Genomic DNA, 24,111 nt, shown 5'->3' on the forward strand with positions numbered 1-24,111 from the left:
TAAATGAATATATGGATTTTTCCTTGAAATCTCTTATATAATCATAGGTTTTGTGGTGTATAAATGGATATATAAATGTATATATAGATTTTCCTTTGAAATCTCATATATAAATCTAGGTTTTGTTGTGTATAAATGGATATATAAATGTATATTTGGATTTTTCTTTGAAATCTCATATATAAATGTAGGTTTTGTTGTGTATAAATGGATATATAAATGTATATATGGATTTTCCTTTAAAATCTCATAGGTTTTGTTGTGTATAAATGGATATATAAATATATATATATATGGATTTTTCTTTAGAATCTCATATAAATGTAGGTTTTGTTGTGTATAATTAGATATATAAATGTATACATGGATTTTCCTTTGATATCTCACATATCAATGTAGGTTTTGTTGTATGTAAATGGATATATAAATTAGAAATAATAATAAGCAGCACACCCACATTACAGAGAATCTGGAGCTGATATATATATATATATATATATATATATATATATATATATACCAAAAAAATATTCAAATTGAAGGATATAAAATTTTATTATGCTCATCATTATACTTCTTTTATCCATATGTGAAAATATTTACATAATTTCATTATGTACTCTCAATTTCATTTCGCTTAGCCCCCTTAAACCATTTTGTCCATTGTATAAATAATATGGTGCTCATAAATTCAGATTTCACACGGGTATCCCCAAAGTTTTTCTAACTATTCGTTCGGCTATTTTGTTAAATTCATTTCTATCTTCTCTCCACATTTTTGCAGCATCCACATTCGCTCCACTTTCATCATTAGGTTCTAAAAGATGATGAAGGAACTTATTAATTATAGTAAATTCTTGGATAAATATTTATTAACAACTGGTTAGTTTTTTGTAGAGATTTGGAAGGTAAAAACTTCATTTTAGCTACCAGATTGGGAAGTTTATGCAACTTGGTGTTATTATAACTTATTTATTTAAAGTTTGGCAAATTATTTTTGAATTTTTGGGACTTTACAAACCTGCTAACATACTGACAACAGAAAGTAATATCTTTTCAACACTTTGTACAGGAGACCACCTTTCTGCACTACTTTCATAACCCATGGGGTCATCACCTGGAGCATGTAGTATCGATATACAAACTCTTCCATCAGCATAAACTAAAATAAATAAATAAATATATATATATATATATATATATATATATATATAAATAGATAGATATATATAATATGAAGTACAAATATATTTACTATTTGGATGAAACATTTCACATGTGAATTGCATCTTTGGAGGACTCAGCGGGTAGTCTGATGGAAACACTAATTTGGCTGGAAAGACACCTCCTTCGAAACATGTTCCTTCAGGACCTCTGAGTAAAAGACATATGATGTAATTATAAACATTGATTTTGGAATATTTTAAGCAGATTTGCAATTTTATTATTTATTTTTATTATTATTACGTTATCAAAGCCTCCCATTCAAAGAAGTTCTCTTCACTTACAGGACCAGCAATGATACCTTCTGGGGGATTCAGAGTTAACTCTAGAATTCAGTACAACTTTTATTATTTTGACATAAATGTTTGTGAGTGTATTTTAATTTAATACGTTTGTACTCAGCCATCAGACGCCTCAAAGCAGAACCAGCCATTGTATGTATATATATTTTTGTTAACTTAAAAATTTATTCGTGATTTGGCATAAACAAAATTTTCGACCTAGATGACAGGTGAGGTGACAGAAAACTGATCCACGTGACGTTGGTTACGAAATGTCAAAGTTTGACATTTGACATTTGACAGCAACGCAAGGGTAATAAATAATTAAAATATTTACAAATTTTAATATATTAGATTCGTAGAAGTAATAAATATTATAAAACAAAATGGATTTTGACACAGTGTGCAGAATTTGTTTAAATAAAGATAATCTGTGTTGTATTTTTGATAGTGATTGTAATGATGTGTCTGTTCCTGAAAAACTCAATGAGTGCGGATGCTTAAGGGTAATTAATTTATTTATTACTATAGTCTTCTTTTTAATATTAATGCTTGGTTATGAATCATTTTATCAGCCTCATCGTTTTTACTCGTCTCAGGTTCATTGACTACCAGTAACACAGTCTCCTATTTAAGTAGGAACTGTAATAGCATATTTAATGATGTAAAATGCAACTACATCATTGCAAAATCAAGGACATACTTAAATACTAATTGTTATGAAGACAATTTATAAATAAATTGTTTTGAATATCATCACATAATGCTTGGGCTCAAAGGGAGCATTTCGTAACCAACCTTCATTAGGCCTACGAGAGCAAAATAGGGTTTTGCTTCAAATGCAAGTCTCATTTTGCCTTTGTTCTATTTTGAGAAGTAGTTCAAGTAGAAGTCTCATATATAATCATAGGTTTTGTTGTGTATAAATGTTTATATGGATTTTTCTTTGAAATCTCATATATAATCATAGGTTTTGTTGTATATAAATGGATATATAAATGTATATAATGATTGTCCTTTGAAATCTCATATATAAATGTAGGTTTTGTTGTGTATAAATGGATATATAAATGTATATATAGATTTTTGAAATCTCATATATAAATGTAAGTTTTGTTGTGTATAAATGGATATATAAATTTTTCCTTGAAATTTTATATATAAATGTAGGCTTTGTTGTTTATAAATGGATATATGGGTCCATTTTTTTCACAAAGTTTCTTGCTAAATTTACTTAATCAGTTCTGTTAATAAATTGTCTTGTTATTATTTTTTTATCAAATTAAGAAACATTTATAACTTTCATTAGGCCTAGGAAAGCAAAATAGGGTTTTGCATTAAATGCAAGTCTTGTTTTACCTGTAGATCATTTGGTCTATTTTCAGAAGTGGTTCAAGTAGATGTTAAAATCCAATTCTTTTACAAGTTCAATTTTAGTTTTTCTTGGTCTTGAATGAACATTTGAAGTAACAAATTTCTTGGTTGAGTTAGGATCTGTCGAAGGTGGATATAGAGAAATCTTTTCAGTTCTGAATAGGTTGGGTTGATTTTTTTCACAAAGTTTCTTGCTGAATTTACCTGATCAATAAGTTCAGTTAATATATTGTCTTGTTATTATTTACACACCCCAGAATGTTGATTAAGTTTAACTCATAATTGTCCAATAAATTATCAGTTATTCTAGTTTAAAAACTTTTAAAGCAATTTTAAAAAAAGCGTACTGTATGATGTACTTTCACATTCACTTATATATCTTTATTGATATATCTAGTGTTGGAACTATTGCGGCAAATAAGAAAGAGATAAATTGTTTCAAATTTACTGGATAAATTTGTAATATATACCTTTGTATAAAGAAGACTTATTTTTATCAATTATCAGAGAAACACAGTCTCAGATTTACTTGATTATTGATAGATTTGTAATCAGTTGCAACATATTTATATATAGGAGACTTAAAAACTCTCACACTACTTCTTCCCTGAATCGAGTTGGAGCACACCCATTATTATTATTATTATTATAGGAGACTTATTCCATGCCACTTTTTTCATCATTTATTTTTAAGATCCTAAATATCTTTTTATTAAATGATATACTATAGTACTGAAATCTATAATCTAATATCTCTACTGCTTGTCATTGGGCTGATCATGGTGGTATTACAAATCCGGAACCAGTGGTCACTAATCCATGTTATTAATACTTAATTTATATTAATTTAAATATGAAAACAAAAAATAATACTTAGCAATTGCCTTGATTATCAATAAATGCATTTTAAATAATGTTTACTGTATAATTCATACTATTTATACATTCCATTACATGTAAGAATAACATGTTTACAAATATTTAAATTCAATTTGTTTCAACAACTATGTTTAGATTTCATTGATTTCCATCACTTCCGACTATGAAGTGCCATGTGTCTCTTCAAATCGATTGATTGTGTAAATTTATCATTGCATATTTCACCTTTGTCAGTAAATTCTGTGCTAAATAATAAGCGTTGTAATTTAATCAAAATCTTTAAAACACGATTTACGATTTCAACTAAATTTAGAGTATTGTTTATTTGACTTTCAAGCATAGAGTGTCAAAAAGACGTGCTACTTGTTAAATACCAAAGATTTGATTTGATAAATGTCTCATCTTTCTATAAACTTCCTCTATGCTTCAAATGTCAAATTTTAGTTGAAATCATTTATCGTATTTTAAAAAATTGTTGATTAAAGTAGTTTATTATTTAGAATACGAATAGTCTTTAGATAATTAGTGAGTACAAGCAGTGAAAATATTTCAAAATGTCAGAAGAAATATTTAAGTCTATGAATGATCAAGTCTATGAGGCAATTATTAAAATTGAACCACCAGAATATTCAACAGGGGACATTAAACTCGAAATTGAAGATGAATTTGATGCCCTTGATGTTACTGTTAAATCTGAATCGTTTACTGAAGACGATGATACGTGTTTAGAAAGATTCATGAATTCCGAGGTGACAATTAAAGATGAAGTCAAACAGGAGTCTTTTGATTGTGACATTTGTAATCAATCATTTGCAGAATCGCATCATCTAACAAAGCATATGGTCGATCACATGCCTAGCGATAGTAAAGAACAAGCCATCAAATGTGAAATCTGTCAAACGACTTTCAAACAATCATTTGCTTTTAAAAATCACATGCACTATCACAATGATAATCCTCAAACGTCACGTGAATGCAAAGAATGCAATAAGACATTCAGTAATTTAAGTAGTCTGAAAAGGCACATGCTGATACACACTGGTGAGCGTCCCTATGAATGCAATGTATGCAAAAAGACATTCAGAAGTTCAACTAGTATGAAAGTACACATGCTAATACACAAAGGTATACGTCCCCATGAATGCAGCATATGTAAGAAGACATTCACACATTTAAATAGTATTAGAAAACACATGCTCACTCACAATGTTAAGCCTCAAACGTCATATGAATGCAAAGAATGCAATAGGACATTCAGGCATTCAGGTAATCTGAAAAAACACATGCTGATACACAAGTCGATTCATAAAGAAGCCCTGTCCTATGAATGCAATATATGCAATAAGACATTCAACCAATTCCGTCGTTTGAAACATCACACGCTCATTCACAGTGGTGAACGCCCCTTTGAGTGCAGTTTATGCGATAAGACATTCATGGAAAGAAATACTCTAAAAATTCATATGAAAATTCACAATGATGAGCGCTCCCACAAATGCAGTATTTGCAACAAGACGTTCAAACATTCAAGTACTCTAAAAGAGCATATGAAAATTCACAGTGGTGAGCGCCCGCATGAGTGCCATATATGCAAGAAGACATTTAGAACTTTAAGCAATATGAAAAGTCATATCTTGTTGGTGCACAATGGAGTACGCCCGTATGAATGCAATAAATGTAATAAGACATTCACACGATCACGTCATCTAAACAATCACATGCTGATTCATAGTGAAGAGCCTCCTTATAAATGTGATATATGTAACGAGGAATTTACTCAATCGAATGATTTGGGGAAACACATGGCACTTCATAGTGGGAAGAGTGATGAAAATCAATGAAATATTAATCCAAATATGATTGTTTTATATTGTTATTTTTAATGATACACAAATGGTATCACAAATCAAATTAGGTATTATATAATGTTTGTAATATAACAAATGATTTTGTAATAAGAACTTTCTATAACAGAAAACATCTGTAGCTTTCCTTATCCTTGAGCAAAGGGTTTAATCACATAGAAACAATATATATTCATTTTTTTTATAACACTTATTAAAATCTGTTGGAAATTGTAACTGTATTATATAGTCAATGTATATTCTGTGCAAAGTGTTATAACTATGCAATAAATGTGCTATGTATAGCATACAATATATATTAAAATTGTAATGTATATTATTAACAAAGCCGAAAGACAAGAATAAATAAAATTTATTGAGAATCAATTTTAGTTTTAAAAACAATTATATATAGAAGACGCACAAATTATTTGAAGACGCATTTTTACAAATTAATTAATAACATGGATTAGCAATCACTGATATGAGACTTCCACTTGAAATAATAGATTCCAAATATAATGTTAAGGAATGTTTTATTCCACTGAATGAATGCTAAATAAATTTCCAAATCATTCATACAATTTTTTATTGATGATATTTAAACAGACAAAAAATTTAAATCACCTATTCCAATTTTATTTATAAATTGTAACATTTTTCAATTTTTTTAATAGGTCTACCAAGGCGATGGCTTGCCTTCTCAGATATGTTCCATTTGTCTGGATCATTTGAATATAGCCTATGAATTTAAACAAAAATGCAAATACTCAGAAGAGTCTTTAAAAATATATCTAAAACAAAACATTGACGAACAGAACCTCTCTATACAATCTAATGACAATAAATTAAATATAGTGGAAAACCTACAGAGTATCAAAGAAGAAATAGTTGTCACCCCAGACACAACACATTTATTGAATAATTCTATAGATGAATCCTCCCCAGACGTACTTAATAATTCTATAGACGAACCCAGGAAGAAACCTGGCAGGACGAGGAAAAAACAACCGACTTTATGTGACACCTGTGGTAAATCTTTTAGATACTCCAGTGAACTTACTCGGCACAAAAGAACTCACTCAGGCTTAAAACCACACGCTTGTTCCATTTGTGAATTCAGATTTACAGAAGCCTCACAACTCAAAAGGCATCTACTTCGCCACACTGGTATCAAGCAGCATAAATGTCCGATTTGTAACAAAGCCTTTGCAGAGACGACCAATGTGAGGAAGCATATTCGAGCTGTTCACAATGTGGAGAAGAATTTAGAGTGTTCGGAGTGCAAGAAAATGTTTTATATGTCTTCGCAGTTGAAAGTTCATATGAGGACTCATACTGGGGAAAAGCCTTATTGTTGTACTATGTGTCCTCAGAAGTTTTCGCATAAGAATAGTTATACAAGGCATTTGAGGTAAGTAACTAATTTTCCTCTTATCCAGTAAAATTTAAGTATTAAAGTGAAATTTCTTTTCAGGGTGCACTCAGGAGAACGCCCGTACTGTTGTAGTGATTGTGGATCCAGTTTTAGTGATTCTGCAAATTTCCGTGCACATATTCGTCTTCACACCGGAGAAACTCCTTATAAGTGCCCCATTTGTAATAAGGGCTACGCACAGAATAGTAACCTCAAGAGCCATATGAAACAACACAAGAAATAGATGCGTACTTATAGACTTGAAGAAATCAATATGTAATTATAGCATACAATAAAGGGGGTATGCCATTAAAAGTATTTTATTAAATTAAATTAATATATATATATATATATATATATATATATGAGATTTTTCAGAAAATATTGAGATTTACGAGAAATTGTGAAATTTTTGAAAAAAAATTTTTTTAAAAAAAATTGACTTTTTTTTGAAAAATTGACTTTTTTTTAATATTGAACTTTTTATCACAGCAATGACGCAGCGTGGATGTTTTAGAGAAGAAATATCAAAGATAATAGTAGGAAACCCAAAGAAATGTAAACAAAATTCATACTTATTAAAATTTCTATGATAATTTGATATACATATACTACTTGTCTATATGCATATGTCTAATTTTCATTTTAGACCTCCAAATGGAATTTTTCCCAGTAATTTCATCAGTTCTTCATTTCCTCAATACAAATAAAATGTTTTTCGAATCATTCGCAGTGAGTACAAATGTCCTTTATAAAGTACTTATTTTTTTACTTATGTAAACTGTATCTTCTGAACATTGTGTAAAATCTTCATATAAACCTAAACTTAATTTTATTATAAAGTCTTATAAAAATAATCATGCCAATATAGAGAAGCTCTTTATCAGATGAAAAACTATTATGGTACTAAATACTAATAGCTTTTTGAATGAATTTAGTAATTATTAACATACCTATAGTATTATGTTTTTACCAGTTAGATCAGTAAATACAAAAATCCTTCATATATTGCCTCGTTTTTGTACTTGTGCAAATGTTATAATCATAACATGGTTATGTTGTTCTGTGTACACATATTGTGTGTAGTATCTTCATTTAAACCTAATAAACTTAATTTTATTATAAATTCAATATAGTTGCTTTTATAATTAGTTAATGTGCACAAATAGAAAACCTTATTGTGCAAATGGAATGGAATAAATTTTGTGTTGCGGATGAAATATTGCTGTTGAATACTAAATATTATTGTACTAAGTAATTATTAACATACTTTTTGTATTAATATATCAAATTTTGATTTTTTGTACTCAATAACACAAATAATCAAACTAAAAGTTTAAATTTAAATAATACTTGTTGCATTTACAAAATGGCCGTTGGTGCTGGTTTGACAGCTAGTCAAAGTAAAAAACCTAGAAATTTAAAATATATAATATCATATTATAATATTATTTTTAGAGTTCTTAAGCAATACGTATTTGAATTATAAGTAATTTTTATTATTATTGGTATTATAATTATTAATATTTAATATATATTGTGCAAATTTAAATTTCATTTTATGTTGGTGGACCTGCAGGAATTTTTGTGTACTTCATCTTGTTGCTGTTGACGTTTCAAACCAAAACAATGAATATAAAAATGTGATTATTTATTTATATATCTGATTTTATAATATAATATCATGATAATAATAAATAATAATAATTTGCATTAGTAATAAGTTTACGAACGTTTGTTAACTTTTTGGCGCTAAAACTTGTAAAACTAGTGTTTGTAAATGCGGTTATGATTTGATTGTCAACAAATAGGTTTGCTTTGAAATTTTCTTAATTTATTAGTTTTATTTTTAGTTATTTTCAGCTAGTGTCAGTGTGTAGTTTTAATGATTTATTTAAAGTCGTTGCTGTGTAATTCAAATTGGCGAATGAAATGTGTTAATTAATATGTGGAATTGTGTTTTTTCATATGTCGCTGTGTAATCCCTAATCCTAAGTTGTAATGTTTAATTATTGAACCAAAAGTGCATAATAGTGTGCAGCATTGTGTTTTTGTTTGGTTTAGCATATTTATCAAGTTGTTTTATCGATATACCCTGTCTTAAAACGAAATTGCGAGCCAATTTTGTACTTTCCTACAGGTTATGTTTTCCTCAGCATCCGCATCCGCCATTTTGAATCCGTGCAACAGCTATTAACTTAGCTATTAAACAGTTCGCAGCTCATTCGCGCGTCATCCTCCAAACTGTCAACATCTCCGCGCAGTGTAGTGCAAAAAAATAAGTAAATATTATTATTTTAAAAAAAATCAGTGTCTAAAAAGTGTGTTCCAGTGTGCAACGTGCATTTAAAAAGGTAAGTGCTGATAGTTTATATAATTTTGCACAATTATTACATTTTAATAACACGATCAGTGACGGCGCCAAAACGATTTTTGGCGTCTTCTAAAATGTCGTATGCGTGCTTTATTTGTTGATTTACGATAAATTTATGTATGTTTATTCAATATTATTGCACTTTTAACCATTATTTATTAAGATTTTTGCATTTTTTTGCAATTCAAAATTTGTGGTTTTGGAAAATTCAAGATGGCGGCCGTAATCACAACCGGTGGTTTTGTTCTGTTTTTAACAATATAGTAGTTTTTGCCACGTATTGTTGATAAAATTTCGATAAAGTTTGACTTGGTGTATCTAATTGCGTTAACAAAAATAGGTCTGTACAGTTTTTTTTTGCAAAAATGTAACATCAAGTTTTTCATCAAGTACCGAATGAAAATGGCGGCTTAACTGTCAACTAACGAATGTTTCATTTGCAATTTTAATATTACAATCGTATCTGCAATGATAATATAATAATAGATAAATATAGCAACGATATTTAAAATTGGACGTTTGCTGTTTGCTATGATAAATTTTTAGCACCATATTTTATAAATAAGTTGACGTTTGCTGCTTTTTTATTTTTTGGCAACGATATTATAAATTGGACGTTTGCCTTTTTTATTACTTTTGGCAACGATATTATATAAATTGGACGTTTGCCTTTCTTTTATATTTTTGGCAACGATATTTAAAATTGGACGTTTGCCATTTTTATTATTTTTGACGATATACAGCAACGATATTATAAATTGGACGTTTGCTCCTTTTATTATTTTTGAATATAAACAGTAACAAAAATATAATTTGGACGTTTGCTGTTTTCAACTGAAATTTAATCTAAACAATCATTAATTATGCTAAATAGTAATTCCATTAATTAATTTAAGTTTCTTTTAATTTCAGATGTCTACCAACATCAGATACAATGACTTCAAAATAGATTTTCTAGAACTTCATGGGTCCTCAATTAGAATCTTCATCAGTGATGGACATTATAAGGTACAAATATATTGTACAATATATTATAAATGGTGTTGTTTTTATTATTTTTGGCAACGATATTATATAAATTGGACGTTTGCTGTTTTTCTTATTATTTTTGGCAACGATATTATATAAATTGGACGTTTGCTGTTTTTATTATTTTTTGGCAACGATATTATAAATTGGACATTTGCTGTCTTTATTATTTTTTGGGCAACGATATTATAAATTGGACATTTGCTGTCTTTATTATTTTTTGGGCAACGATATTATAAATTGGACATTTGCTGTCTTTATTATTTTTTGGGCAACGATATTATATAAATTGGACGTTTGCTGTTTTTATTTTTTTTTGGCAACGATATTATAAATTGGACATTTGCTGTCTTTATTATTTTTGGCAACGATATTATAAATTGGACGTTTGTTGTTTTTGTTATTGTTGGCAACGATACTTAAAATTGGACGTTTGCTGTTATTATTATTTTTGGCAACGATATTATATAAATTGGACGTTTGCTGATTTCATTATGTTTTTAGCAACGATATTATAATCTGGACGTTTGCTGTTTTTATTATTATTTTTGGCAACGATATTATAAATTGGACGTTTGCTGATTTTATTATATTTTTGGCAACGATATTTCAAATTGGACGTTTGCTGCTTTTAATATTTTTGGCAACGATATTATAAATTAGACGTTTGCCTTTTTTATTAATTTTGGCAACGATATTATATAAATTGGACGTTTGCCTGTCTTTAACTGAAATTAAATCATTTTAAACAATAATTAATTATTACTATGCTAATTAACAATAATTAATTATTACTCTTTTAAATAGTAATTTCATTAATTAATTTAAGTCTCTTTTAATTTCAGATATGGGCCATCATCAGGGATACAATGACTTTCAATTAGATTTTCTAGAACTTCCAGGGTCCTCAATTAGAAACTTCATCAGTGATGGACATTTTCAGGTACAAATATTATATATTATGTATGTGTTTTGTTTTTATTATTTTTGGAAACGATGATATAAATTGGACGTTTGCTGTTTTTGTTATTTTTGGCAACGATATTTAAAATTGAATGTTTGCTATTATTATTATTTTTGGCAACGATATTATGAATTGGATGTTTGCTGATTTTATTATATTTTTAGCAACGATATCAAAATTTGGACGTTTGCTGTTTTTATGATTTTTGGCAACGATATTATATAAATTGGACGTTTGCCTTCTTTTATTTTTGGCAACGATATTATAAGTTGGACGTTTGCTACAAAATAAAACCTAAACAATATTTACTATTATGCTAAATAGTAATTCTATTAATTAATTTATGTTTCTTTTAATTTTAGATGTGGGCCATCATCAGATACTATGACTTCCAAATAGATTCTCTAGAACTTTCAGGGTCCTCAACTAGGATCTTCATCAGAGATGGACATTATCGGAGGTACAAATATAATATATACAATTATATATCCAATATTATATTATTATTATATAATATTATATATACAAAATTAGAATATTTGACCAAATTGGACGCTCCGTTCCCTCAAAAACTGCAATAATATTTTCTGCACATTTAGCTCCGTATTTCCAAAACGGCTGAACGTGCCTTTGCCAAAGCACATCTCCTTTTCAATAGGAATCAAATGCTTTTTTTTATTTTATTGGCCTCCGCTTTACAGCATTTTTAGTTACCTACATTATTCATATTATTTTTCAACATATTCTATACAATTCTTACAAATTGTTCTGCCCCATCAGCGACAGAGCCAACAAAATATAGGTTCTTCCTGCTGCTAAGTATCAAGCTGGTACCAGATTGTGAAGGCGAATCACTAAAACAGATGAAGACGTTTGATGTTTATGTTTATTTCATGATTCTTGTACACTTTACATATAATTTTAACAACTGATTTTAAATATAACTCTATTGATTACTAAATACTACTCATAATGATCTGAACATTATTATAACTTGATTACGACTGAACTATTTATAGTATACTCAGGGCCGGTCCTGGGGTCTTTGCGCCCGCATGCAACTTTTTTTCTAGCGCTACCCCTCCCCCCCCCCCTATCAATTTTAACTGTTTTAACAGTTTATCATTAAAATTATATAAATATTTACAAAATTTTTTAAAGTAATTTTCAATTTGATTGGATTTAGTACACAAAAAATAAGATATAATCTAAAAGAGTATAAAATACATTGATTTTAAATTTATTACAAACATATTTAAATTTTCAATTATTTTTAACGTATGTGCAATATTATTATTTGGGTTTGAAACATTTTACTTATTTATTGTGCGATTTATTCCATTGAGCAAATCATGCCAAGACTAGCTTGTCGTTTTCTATCATAACACTCGTATTTCATATTGGATTTTTTAAATTTTAATTTAATTTTATTTTTCACAATATCCAAAATTGCGTCGTAAACTTCTCCTTATTGATATCGTAGGAGCCGAATTGTATTCATCCTTGCTTTCTCGTTATATTCAGATTATCAGATTGTTGTTTTAAAGTTAAATTTTATTATTATTTTTTTTATTTTAGAAGTATTGTCCAAAAATTAGTAAAAAATGCTAATAAATTACACATTTCTTGAACTATATTGACAAAAAACTAATTATATTTGATATGTATTATTTCTGCAGAGGTAATAATTATTAAGTTTAGAGTATGGACACCACAAGGTATAAAAAAAGCCTTAAGATTTTCGTTCCAAAATAAATTTTGCTTTCATTTTTCATATTTGTTTCATTTCGATAACTCTAACCACGCATGTCTTTAACATTCAAAGTTCATCAGATGCAACAAAAACGAAAGTTACAATTCAATTTCTCGGAATAAACATGCCATTTTTTAAGAAATGACTCCCCATTTTTCATTTTCCCGATTATAATTTATTTATATTTTTTAACAAGTTCTGTTTCAACAAAATCAGCTCGTAGTTTTTCGTCAATAATGCCCAATAATTAATTTAATCTTTCGCAGCTTTGCGCTTATGGGCAAACTAGATAATTTCTTTTTCGATTCCATGGTAACTTCAAACAAAGAAAAAATTGAATAAGTTTAGATTAAGCAATAAACAGAGTTGTTATTTACTCATTTGCAGAGTAATTAATAGGTTAATTGTTTCTACTAATATCACATTGCAGTCTCCATATCTATAGTTCAGTTAGAGTGCTCATTATAATTTATCAAGTATTCTATATTTTATATAAATAATAAAAAATATAAATAATATAAATTTAATTTCCGAAACTCGTTTTGGCGCCCCCTAAGGCGTGCGCCCGCATTTTTTGCATGAACTGAGACTGACTAAGACTGACTAAGAATGAACTGGGAATGAACAACTCATTTCATCATCCTGCAGCTTTTATATTCCTTATCAAGATAACGTAATTCTTTTCTAGAATGTTTGTTCGAACTTGTTCAGATTCGTTATATGTAAGTCAGAAACTACGCATCCCTTATTTATTTAAGGCGCAGTTTGTGGTTTTGCAGTTAGAAAGCCTTGCAAAAGACCGTTATTTTTTGAACACTTGTTGTTCTTATCTCTAACGTACAACGTAACAGCTATGACTCAACAAGCATACTGCGTCGTTCATATTCTGACCGTTAAATAGTAATTTATAATATTATTTATAACTAGCTGACCCGGCAAACGTTGTTTTTCTAAGTAAGGTATATTCTAAAGAATTTCTAGGGAATCAAAAATATTAATACTTTAAGTGTATAAGGATGTGTTGTTTCAATGCTATAAACAATGAGGTATTATAAAAATAAAAACTCCCATTATTAACTTCCCGTCGTAGGGTAAGTTATAGTAATCGCAAAAAAATCGAAAATGAAAATTTTTATATATCTTCACGTTTCAGAGGTTTCTGAATATTTTGGCATACCTTAGAAAAAATGTAGGTTAATTCAAAAAACATTCGATTCGTATTGATAAGGAGACGTGCTAATTAGTTTTTAGCGAAGGGAAGTCTAGCCGTTCCGGAGATACGGGGCAAAAAGTGCCGAAAACGGTAACTCAGTTAATCGGAGCGTCCGACTTTAATAATTCAAAAAACATTTTACTTATATTGACAAGATAAAGAATTGATCAAATTTTCATAAAGGCAGGTCTAGCGGTTTCGGAGATCTAACGAAAAAAGTTAAAAAAAAATGCCATTTGGCGGTCAAAAATGATCATTAGACATATGCACATCAAATTTTCAGATATTTTATAGAGATTTTAACAATAAGTATAAATTTTGTTTATTTTCCTATGGGTTCCGTACCAATGTTTACCCGTTAGACAGCGACGCCGCGCTTACGCGCTTTATATTTTGTCTCTATGCAGTTAAAGCAGTACGATTGCGTTGAAAAACAAGTTCAGATCTTCCAAAATATATCAAAATAAAGAAAATTTTCAAAAAAAAGGAATTTTTTTGTACAATTTATAGTTTCTCAAAAATCTTATATTTTTCAAGTATTTTTTTTTCAAAAATGTTAATCGTTTTTAAAAAAAATAATAATTTTTGGTACGGGAAGTCCAAGCAATTTGCCTTAAGGCACGATGCCCTAATTGCCTTAAGACAGAATTCCACTTACAGCTAGGTTTGTCTATATTTTGTCAACACAATCAAACTGGAAGTTTTATACACTTTCTATAGAAAACATGGTATAATCTAATCCAAGTCTTTTTCGGTCTTTCGACTTATTGATTACGTTTCAAGATTTTTTCAGATTCTTTTTGGGTTCTGGATTTTGTGTATAATTGTAAATAATACCACTGAACTTATACAAAATTTTCAAATTTCAGAGGAGAGATAAAAAATTAATTCAGTATTTCTTCTTTGTCCTGCTTTTTGAAAAGTTTTAAGTAACATTCGATGAATTAAAGTAAATTTAATAAAAAGTATGTATGTAGAGCAGAGCGAGGCACGAAGGTCCAATTTGACTTTGAGCAAATATAAACTATATTGTGAAAACCATAACAATTATATCACAACAAATAAGACATATCAAACGAACAATTATCTGACTACGTTCAGTAAACTGCCTTCTACTTCATTATTGTAGAAATGTTTTTTTTTTATGTCTTCCAAAAATTTTTTTATTTAGACCTTTTTACCCTTTAGACGGGGTAACTTGAAACGGGCAGGTGGCAAAAATACTTTTATTATGGATGTTCAAAGAGAACCATTTATCTCCCTCATTTCAGAAATTGCCGTTTTCAAATCAAGCTTATAGCTGGTTATACATATTTTTTCCTGTACATTCAAATATTGTCGTCAAACAATGCTTGACTTTACTGATTTTTGACACATCGGTGGTGGACCTTTTTAACCCCGGACCTTCATATATTACTATCTATTCTTCGATAATTTCTGGGAAGTTTTAACTGGGAAAATGTTATTCGACAAAATGTCCATTTGATCGATACCAAATTTAGGTTCTGAATTTAAATAACATAAATAAAAAATAATATAACCTTAAAGAATGAACAAAATTGGAGCTGTTTCTAGGGACTCTTTGTCGATCTTTATTGACTCGACTAAAAGTCGGTCGACAAGAGCACATATCTGTATGTGTAAAATAATCCTTGGATACGAGTAGAGGGGTCGGACACATGAGGATATGACTCGCTCTGTCGGATCTATATAAAAATTTTGAAAAATTTGCCGCCCCCTAAATTATGCCGCCCTAGGCCCGAGCCTCACAGGCCTATGGGGTAATCCAGCACTGTTTATATTAGAAATTCATGTTATTTGTTAATAAATATGTTTAAAAGATAAATTTGGTTATAAATTATAACCATATAATTCTTCTCCTCTATGGGGTAATCCTAACTATATATTTCAAAATTAAGGCGGCACTTTAAATCATATTGGTAGAGTGGCTTGGCACACTACAGTTAAAAGCTTGCCGACCCCTGATATATACCATTGTATGAAGAAGACTTATTTTTATCACTTGTCAGAGAAACACGGTCTCAGATTTACTTGATTATTGATAGATTTGTAATCAGTTGCAATATATTTATATATAGGAGACTTAAAAACTCTCACACTACTTCTTCCCTGAATCGAGTTGGAGTTTTAACTCAGCTCACGGACCTGCCCTAGGCCAGCACACCCATTATTATTATTATTATTATAGGAGACTTATTCCATGCCACTTTTTTCATTATTTATTTCTAAGATCATAAATATCTTTTTATTGAATAATATACTATAGTACTGAAATCTACAATCTAATATCTCTACTGCTTGTCATTGGGCTGATCATGGTGGTATTACAAATCCAGAACCAGTGGTCACTAATCCATGTTATTAATACTTAATTTATATAAATTTAAATATAAAAACAAAAAATAATACTTAGCAATTGCCTTGATTATCAATAAATGCATTTTAAATAATGTTTACCGTATAATTCATACTATTTATACATTCCATTACATGTTAGAATATTTTGTAACATGTTTACAAATATTTAAATTCAATTTGTTTCAACAACTATGTTTAGATTTCATTTCAACTATCATTTTGTGTTTGTACCCGGCACAAACAAAAACACCGCAATTCAGTACGATTAAAATATAATGTTATTTAATCTCAAATAGAACATTAAAAATTTAATGAATTTACAAAAGTCCAAACATTGTAGAATATTAGATCAAAGCGACATAACGATATATAACTAGGAAATATTAAAAAGCAAATTCATTGATATAATTAAGTTATATTTTATTAGAATATGTTTAATATATATATACAGTAGGCCCTCGCTTTACACGGCACTCTGGGTACACGGTTCCCATACTACACGGAGCTAAAAGTCCGACATCCCTCCGACTACACGGACTTCTTATTACACGGTATTTGGTCAACAGCCCATAAGTTCGTTGTGCAAAAGGGTATTGATGTAAATTTTGTTATCGACTTTTATCTTTTAGACATGCCTGATTGTATAATAGCCGCCTAAGAACACGTTTGAGCTGACTACTGCGTCGCGCCAATTTTTGAATAAGGTGTCAATGTCCTACATGTCATTTCGTCCGTATTTCTCCTACTTCAAGTTGTATTTCTTGGTCTCCATACAACGCGATAAAAATGGTGCGATTTGTACCAACTCTGAGTCTCTCATAGCACGGTTCCCATACTGCACTATGTAAGGTTCCATAGAACTCTCTACGAATTAGCCTGAATTGTATGTTAAATACGAGTTTCTTATAGCACGGTTCCTATACTGCACGGTACGCACTTGCCGCGTAAAGCGAGGGTTTACTGTACATAGATAAATAAGCATATATATATATCTAAACCAAACCATTGCCAACTGCCATGAAAAGATCAGAAAGAGTTTGGTCTAGTCTAGTTCAGCGATGTCCAACCTAAATTACTCTTTGGGCCAAAATTTAGGAATAGACAAGGTACTGGGCCACAACAAATCTGGAAAAACTAGTGGTGCGTGGCATCGCGCCTTAAGGCAATTTGATGGAACTTCTCGTACTGTAATTCCAAACTTTTAAAAGCTTTAAGGGGGGCGATACATGTAACAAGAAAAAAAAAATCGATTTTTTTTTCTTCATAAATCGTTACAATAACATCTCAAAAATATGCCTGTAAATATTCAAAACAAAATTATCATTATTTATACAATAAAAACTCATTTAAGTGCCACGCCTCAACTCGACGCTTGAGTGCTATTGTACTCTTATCTTTTTCTATGTGTCAAAACTTTAAACGCGTTTTTCTCAAAACGACATTTTTGAAATTTGCGGGCGGGATAACTCAAAAAGTTCTCAACCGATTCCAATGAAATTTTGCACACATCTACTTTACAGTAATAGCTTCTAGTTAATCCTCAAACATTCCAAAAAAATTTTCAAAAATTAACCCTTTTACCAAAAAAAACCATTGAAAAAAAGGTAAAAAATCGAACTTTTTTTTCTGAGGTGTGCCAATTTACGATTTTGTGACTTTTTTAATTTTTTTTTTTGGTTTAACTAGAATATATATGTTTTATGAACACGTACAAACTAATTTTTTTGATTTCGGATCACCGTACGAAAAGTGAGAACGCCCGCAAATTGAAGGCGTTTTCCGAGAGGGTCTTGGCAGATTTATTTTTACGGCAGCCATTTAAAAAAAAATTAAAAAAAATTTTTTTTGTGTATTTTAATATATAATAAATAACCCTAAAAAGTTCAAAAAGATTCAGTCATTCCTTCCCAGTTTAAAAAGTCTTCAAAAAATGGTAAAAATTAAGGCGATTACATGTATCGCCCCCCTTAATATTTTTGAAAACTTTGAAAAAATTAGATTTTTGAGAATCTTGAAATTATTGAAAAAAATTGACTTTTTTGAAAAGAATGTTTTTCTTTGTATTTTAAAACTGTTTGAAATTTCTTTTTTTTTCAAAATAATCGTAATATGAACATTTTTTCGGAGATAACTCCCCACGATTACAAGCATATGGACTTATAGACTGGTGAGTGACTCGTGAACTAGTGTTGCCCACTCGACCATAGAGCCCCTAGTCTCCCGTTGTCCGTTCCGTTGACAATTATTTGTCGTTATCTGTCAAGCGCTGCTATCTATAGAATATCATATCGACATCTATTCATATCTATTCTTTTCATTTGATGCTGACTTAGTGTTCAGACTTCTATATTAGCCTTTACAAAAATTATTTTATTTATTTAATTTGAAAATTATAATTAGTGCGATTGTTGTTTATCATGGGGCCGTACAAAAATTGCCATCGGGCCGCAGGTTGGACATGGCCGGTCTAGTTTGAAACAGTTTCGGACTGTCAGATTGGCTCGGATGGAACAAACCCGTTAAATATCAAAGATTTGATTTGATAAATGTCTCATCTTTCTATAAAGTATAAACATACTCTATGCTTCAAATGTCAAATTTTAGTTGAAATCATTTATCGTATTTCAAAAAATTGTTGATTAAAGTAGTTTATTATTTAGAATACGAATTGTTTTTAGATAATTCAATTAGTGAGTACAAGTAGTGAAAATATTTCAAAATGTCAGAAGAAACATTTAAATTTATGAATGATCAAGTCTATGAGGCAATTATTAAAATTGAACCACCAGAATATTCAACAGGGGACATTAAACTCGAAATTGAAAATGAATTTGATGCCCTTGATGTTACTGTTAAATCAGAATCGTTTACTGAAGACGATGATACGTGTTTAGAAAGATTCATGAATTCCGAGGTGACAATTAAAGAAGAAGTCAAACAGGAGTCTTTTGATTGTGACATTTGTAATCAATCATTTGCAGAATCACATCATCTAACAAAGCATATGGTCGATCACATGCCTAGCGATAGTAAAGAACAAGCCATGAAATGTGAAATCTGTCAAATGACTTTCAAACAATCATTTTTTTTTAAAAATCACATGGACTATCACAATGATAAGCCTCAAACGTCACATGAATGCAAAGAATGCAATAAAACATTCACACGATCCGGTGATTTGAAAAAGCACATGCTGATACACACTGGTGAGCGTCCCTATGATTGCAATGTATGTAATAAGACATTCAGACATTTAGGTACTCTAAAAAGTCACATGCTGATACACGAAGGGATACGTCCCCATGAATGCAGCGTATGTAAGAAGACATTTAGACATTTAACTAGTTTCAAAAATCACATGCTGATACACAAAGGGATACGTCCCCATGAATGCAGTATATGCAAGAAGACATTCACACATTCAAAAAGTCTCAAAAATCACATGCTCAGTCACAGTGGTGAGCGCCCCCATGAGTGCAGTTTATGCAATAAGACATTCACACAATCGTGTACCCTGAAATCTCACATGCTCATTCACACTGGTGAGCGTCCCTATAAATGCAGTTTATGCAATAAGACATTCACACATTCAAGTAATCTGAAATCTCACATGCTCATTCACACTGGTGAGCGCCCCCATGAGTGCACTATATGCAATAAAGCATTCGTACAATTAAGAAATATGAAAAGACACATGCTGATACATACTGGCGCAAGCACTCATAAATGCACAATTTGTAATAAGACATTCACACATTCATTGAGTCTCAAAAATCACATGCTCACTCACAGTGGTGAGCGCCCTCACGAATGCAAAGAATGCAATAAGACATTCACCCAATCTGGTCATTTGAAAACACACATGCTCATTCACAGTGGTGAGCGCCCTCATGAATGCAAAGAATGCAATAAGACATTCACACGATCCGGTGATTTGAAAAAACACATGCTGATTCACAAAGTCATCTAAAAAAACACATGATGATTCATAATGGAGAGCCTCCTTATAAATGTGATATATGCAATGAGGAATTCACTCAATCTGACGATTTGGGGAAACACATGGCACTTCATAGTGGGAAGAGTGATGAAAATCAATGAAATATTAATCCAAATATTATTGTTTTATATTGTTATGTTTAATGATACACAAATGGTATCACAAATCAAATTAGGTATTATATAATGTTTGTAATGTAACAAATGATTTTGTAATAAGAACTTTCTATAACAGAAAACATTTGTTGCTTTCCTTATTTTTGAGCAAAGGGTTCAATTGCATAGAAACAATATATTTTAATTTTTTTATAATACTTATTAAAAAAAAAAACTATTAGAAATTATTTAACTGTATTATATATATAGTCAATGTATATTCTGTGCAATGTGTTATAACTGTGCAAAAACTGTATTATACAATATATATTAAAATTGTAATGTATATTATGAACAAAGCCAAGAGACAAAAGTGAATAAAATTTATTGATAATCAATTTTAGTTTTAAAAACAATTAAGTAAAGGATGGAGTAATTTGAATATTCCATTATTTTTGGCAAGATTCTAAGAACGAAATTTATTGTTGTGAAAGTTATCATCAACCATATTTGAGACATATGGTTATACATTTCGTAACTCTTTAATACTATTCGTCATTCATTAAAAAGTTTTAGTGGTATGTCTTCATGTTCAGAAGACGCATAAAATATCTGAAGACTAATTTTTCCAAATTAATTAATAACCTGGATTAGCAATCACTGATATGAGACTTCCACTTGAACTTATAGATCCCAAATACAATGTTAAGGAATGTTATCTTCCACTGAATTGAATGCTAAATAAATTTCCAAATCATTCATACAATTTTTTATTGATGATATTTGAAAAGACAAAAATTTTATTTTGTAACATTTTTCAATTTTTTTAATAGGTCTACCAAGGCGATGGCTTGCCTTCTCAGATATGTTCTATTTGTCTGGATCATTTGAATATAGCCTACGAATTTAAACAAAAATGCAAATACTCGGAAGAGTCTTTAAAAATATATCTAAAACAAAACATTGACGAACAGAACCTCTCTATACAATCTAATGAAAATAAATTAAATATAGAGGAAAACCTACAGAGTATCAAAGAAGAAATAGTTGTCACCCCAGACACAACACATTTATTGAATAATTCTATAGATGTATCCTCCCCAGACCTACTAAATATTTCTATAGACGAATCCAGAAAGAAACGTGGCAGGACGAGGAAAAAACAACCGACTTTATGTGACACCTGTGGTAAATCTTTTAGATACTCCAGTGAACTTACTCGGCACAAAAGAACTCACTCAGGCTTAAAACCACACGCTTGTTCCATTTGTGAATTCAGATTTACAGAAGCCTCACAACTCAAAAGGCATCTACTTCGCCACACTGGTATCAAGCAGCATAAATGTCCGATTTGTAACAAAGCCTTTGCAGAGACGACCAATGTGAGGAAGCATATTCGAGCTGTTCACAATGTGGAGAAGAATTTAGAGTGTTCGGAGTGCAAGAAAATGTTTTATATGTCTTCGCAGTTGAAAGTTCATATGAGGACTCATACTGGGGAAAAGCCTTATTGTTGTACTATGTGTCCTCAGAAGTTTTCGCATAAGAATAGTTATACGAGGCATTTGAGGTAAGTAACTAATTATCCTCTTATCCAGTAAAATTTAAGTATTAAAGTGAAATTTCTTTTCAGGGTGCACTCAGGAGAACGCCCGTACTGTTGTAGTGATTGTGGATCCAGTTTTAGTGATTCCGCAAATTTCCGTGCACATATTCGTCTTCACACCGGAGAAACTCCTTATAAGTGCCCCATTTGTAATAAGGGCTACGCACAGAATAGTAACCTCAAGAGCCATATGAAACAACACAAAAAATAGATGCGTACTTATAGACTTGAGGTAATCAATATGTAATTATAGCATACAACAAAGGGGGTATGCCAATAAAAGTATTTTATTAATATATATATATTAAGTATTTATGTATATATATATATATATATACATACGAGTATATATATATATATATATATATATATATATATATATATATATATATATATTATCCTGCCTTGCATGCGATGCATGCAAAAAATGCGGGCGCACGCTTTAGGGGGCGCCAAAACGAGATTTGGAAATGCAATTTATAATATATTATTCGTATTTTTTTAATATAAAATCTAGATTACTCAATAGATTTTAATAAACAATATAACTTAACTATGAATACGTACAAACAGAAAGCATATTCAGTTTGCAATGTGATATCTGTAGAAACAATTATATAACTCATGCAAATTAATAAATTCTTGTTCTGCTTATTATTAAATAAACTTATTAACTTTTTCTTCGATCGAAGTTGATGTGGAATCGAAAAATAATTATCTAGTATTCAATACCGTAAGCGCAAACCTACGAAAGTTTAAATTATTGGGCATTATTGATGAAAAATTGCGAGCTGATTTAGTTTGAACGGAACTTGTTAAAAGAAAATAGATACAAATTATAATAGAGAAAAATGTAAAATGGGAAGTCAGTGCTTAGTAAATGACTATAAGACCGAGAAACTTAATTGTAACTTTTGTATTTGTTGAAAATGTTTTGCATCTGATTAACTTTGAACGTTAAAGACATGCGTGGTTAGGTTTATGAAAATGGAGCAAACATGAAAAATGGAAGCAAAATGTACTTAGAAACAAAACTCGTGAGTTGTTTTATACCTGTGTCCATACTAAATTTAATTATTAACTAAGCAGAAATAATACAGATACAAATATTATTGTTTTGTTTTCGATATAGTTCAGGAAATATGTAATTTCTTTGCATCTTTTAAAATACGTTAAAAATTTAACTTTAAAACAACAATCTGATATTCTGAATCAGATGGGAAAGTAAACATGAATACAATTTGGCTTCACGATATTAATAAGTTACTGATGCAATTTTGGATATTGTAAAGAATGAAAAAAAATTAAAATAAAATTTTAAAAATTTAACATGAAAAATGAATGTTATGTTTAAAAATAAAAATGAGTTTAATGAAATAAGTGAAATGTTTCAAAACCCAAATATTAATATTACATATATGTTAGAAATACTTGAAAATATAAAATATTAATTATAATATATGATATATAATATAAAATATATATTATAAAAATAAATAATTATGGTCAATCCGCAAATCGCTTCGATTTTCTAAATAAAATTAAAATCAATGTATTTTATACGCTTTTAGGTTATTTATAATTTTGTGTGTGAATTCACGTAAATATTCATATAATTTTAATGATAAATGTTAAAACAGTTAAAATTATTGGGGGGGAGGGCGCTAGAACAAATCTTG

General features: G+C 29.7%; 4 protein-coding genes across 4 annotated transcripts; 3 read left to right on the forward strand and 1 right to left on the reverse strand.

The window, feature by feature from the left end:
* Window positions 1-565: 565 nt before the first annotated feature.
* On the reverse strand, window positions 566-1,740 carry LOC113389122 (ubiquitin-conjugating enzyme E2 G2). The gene is made up of 5 exons (XM_026626174.1): window positions 1,615-1,740; window positions 1,468-1,549; window positions 1,256-1,374; window positions 1,022-1,162; window positions 566-817 (listed from the first exon to the last, which is right to left on the reverse strand). Exons 1-5 carry the CDS (start codon window positions 1,655-1,657, stop codon window positions 699-701), a joined length of 504 nt encoding a protein of 167 aa, XP_026481959.1. The 5' UTR covers window positions 1,658-1,740; the 3' UTR covers window positions 566-698.
* Window positions 1,741-1,872: 132 nt separating this feature from the next.
* LOC113389063 (zinc finger protein 239-like) lies at window positions 1,873-7,270 on the forward strand. The gene is made up of 3 exons (XM_026626110.1): window positions 1,873-2,011; window positions 6,280-7,016; window positions 7,080-7,270. The coding sequence occupies exons 1-3, from the start codon at window positions 1,892-1,894 to the stop codon at window positions 7,261-7,263; spliced, it is 1,041 nt and encodes a 346-aa protein (XP_026481895.1). The 5' UTR covers window positions 1,873-1,891; the 3' UTR covers window positions 7,264-7,270.
* On the forward strand, window positions 4,249-5,711 carry LOC113389062 (zinc finger protein OZF-like). The gene has a single exon (XM_026626109.1). The coding sequence runs from the start codon at window positions 4,313-4,315 to the stop codon at window positions 5,597-5,599; it is 1,287 nt and encodes a 428-aa protein (XP_026481894.1). The 5' UTR covers window positions 4,249-4,312; the 3' UTR covers window positions 5,600-5,711.
* A 1,118-nt stretch (window positions 7,271-8,388) lies between the features above and the next one.
* On the forward strand, window positions 8,389-22,655 carry LOC113389631 (gastrula zinc finger protein XlCGF49.1-like). The gene is made up of 5 exons (XM_026626650.1): window positions 8,389-8,422; window positions 11,268-11,365; window positions 11,795-11,846; window positions 21,952-22,396; window positions 22,460-22,655. The coding sequence occupies exons 1-5, from the start codon at window positions 8,389-8,391 to the stop codon at window positions 22,641-22,643; spliced, it is 813 nt and encodes a 270-aa protein (XP_026482435.1). The 3' UTR covers window positions 22,644-22,655.
* The last annotated feature ends 1,456 nt before the right edge of the window (window positions 22,656-24,111 follow it).

The sequence above is a fragment of the Ctenocephalides felis genome, unplaced genomic scaffold (assembly GCF_003426905.1).
Source record: "Ctenocephalides felis isolate EL2017-DRISC unplaced genomic scaffold, ASM342690v1 CF-g0.4_SCAFFOLD_03573, whole genome shotgun sequence".
NCBI lineage: Eukaryota > Metazoa > Arthropoda > Insecta > Siphonaptera > Pulicidae > Ctenocephalides > Ctenocephalides felis.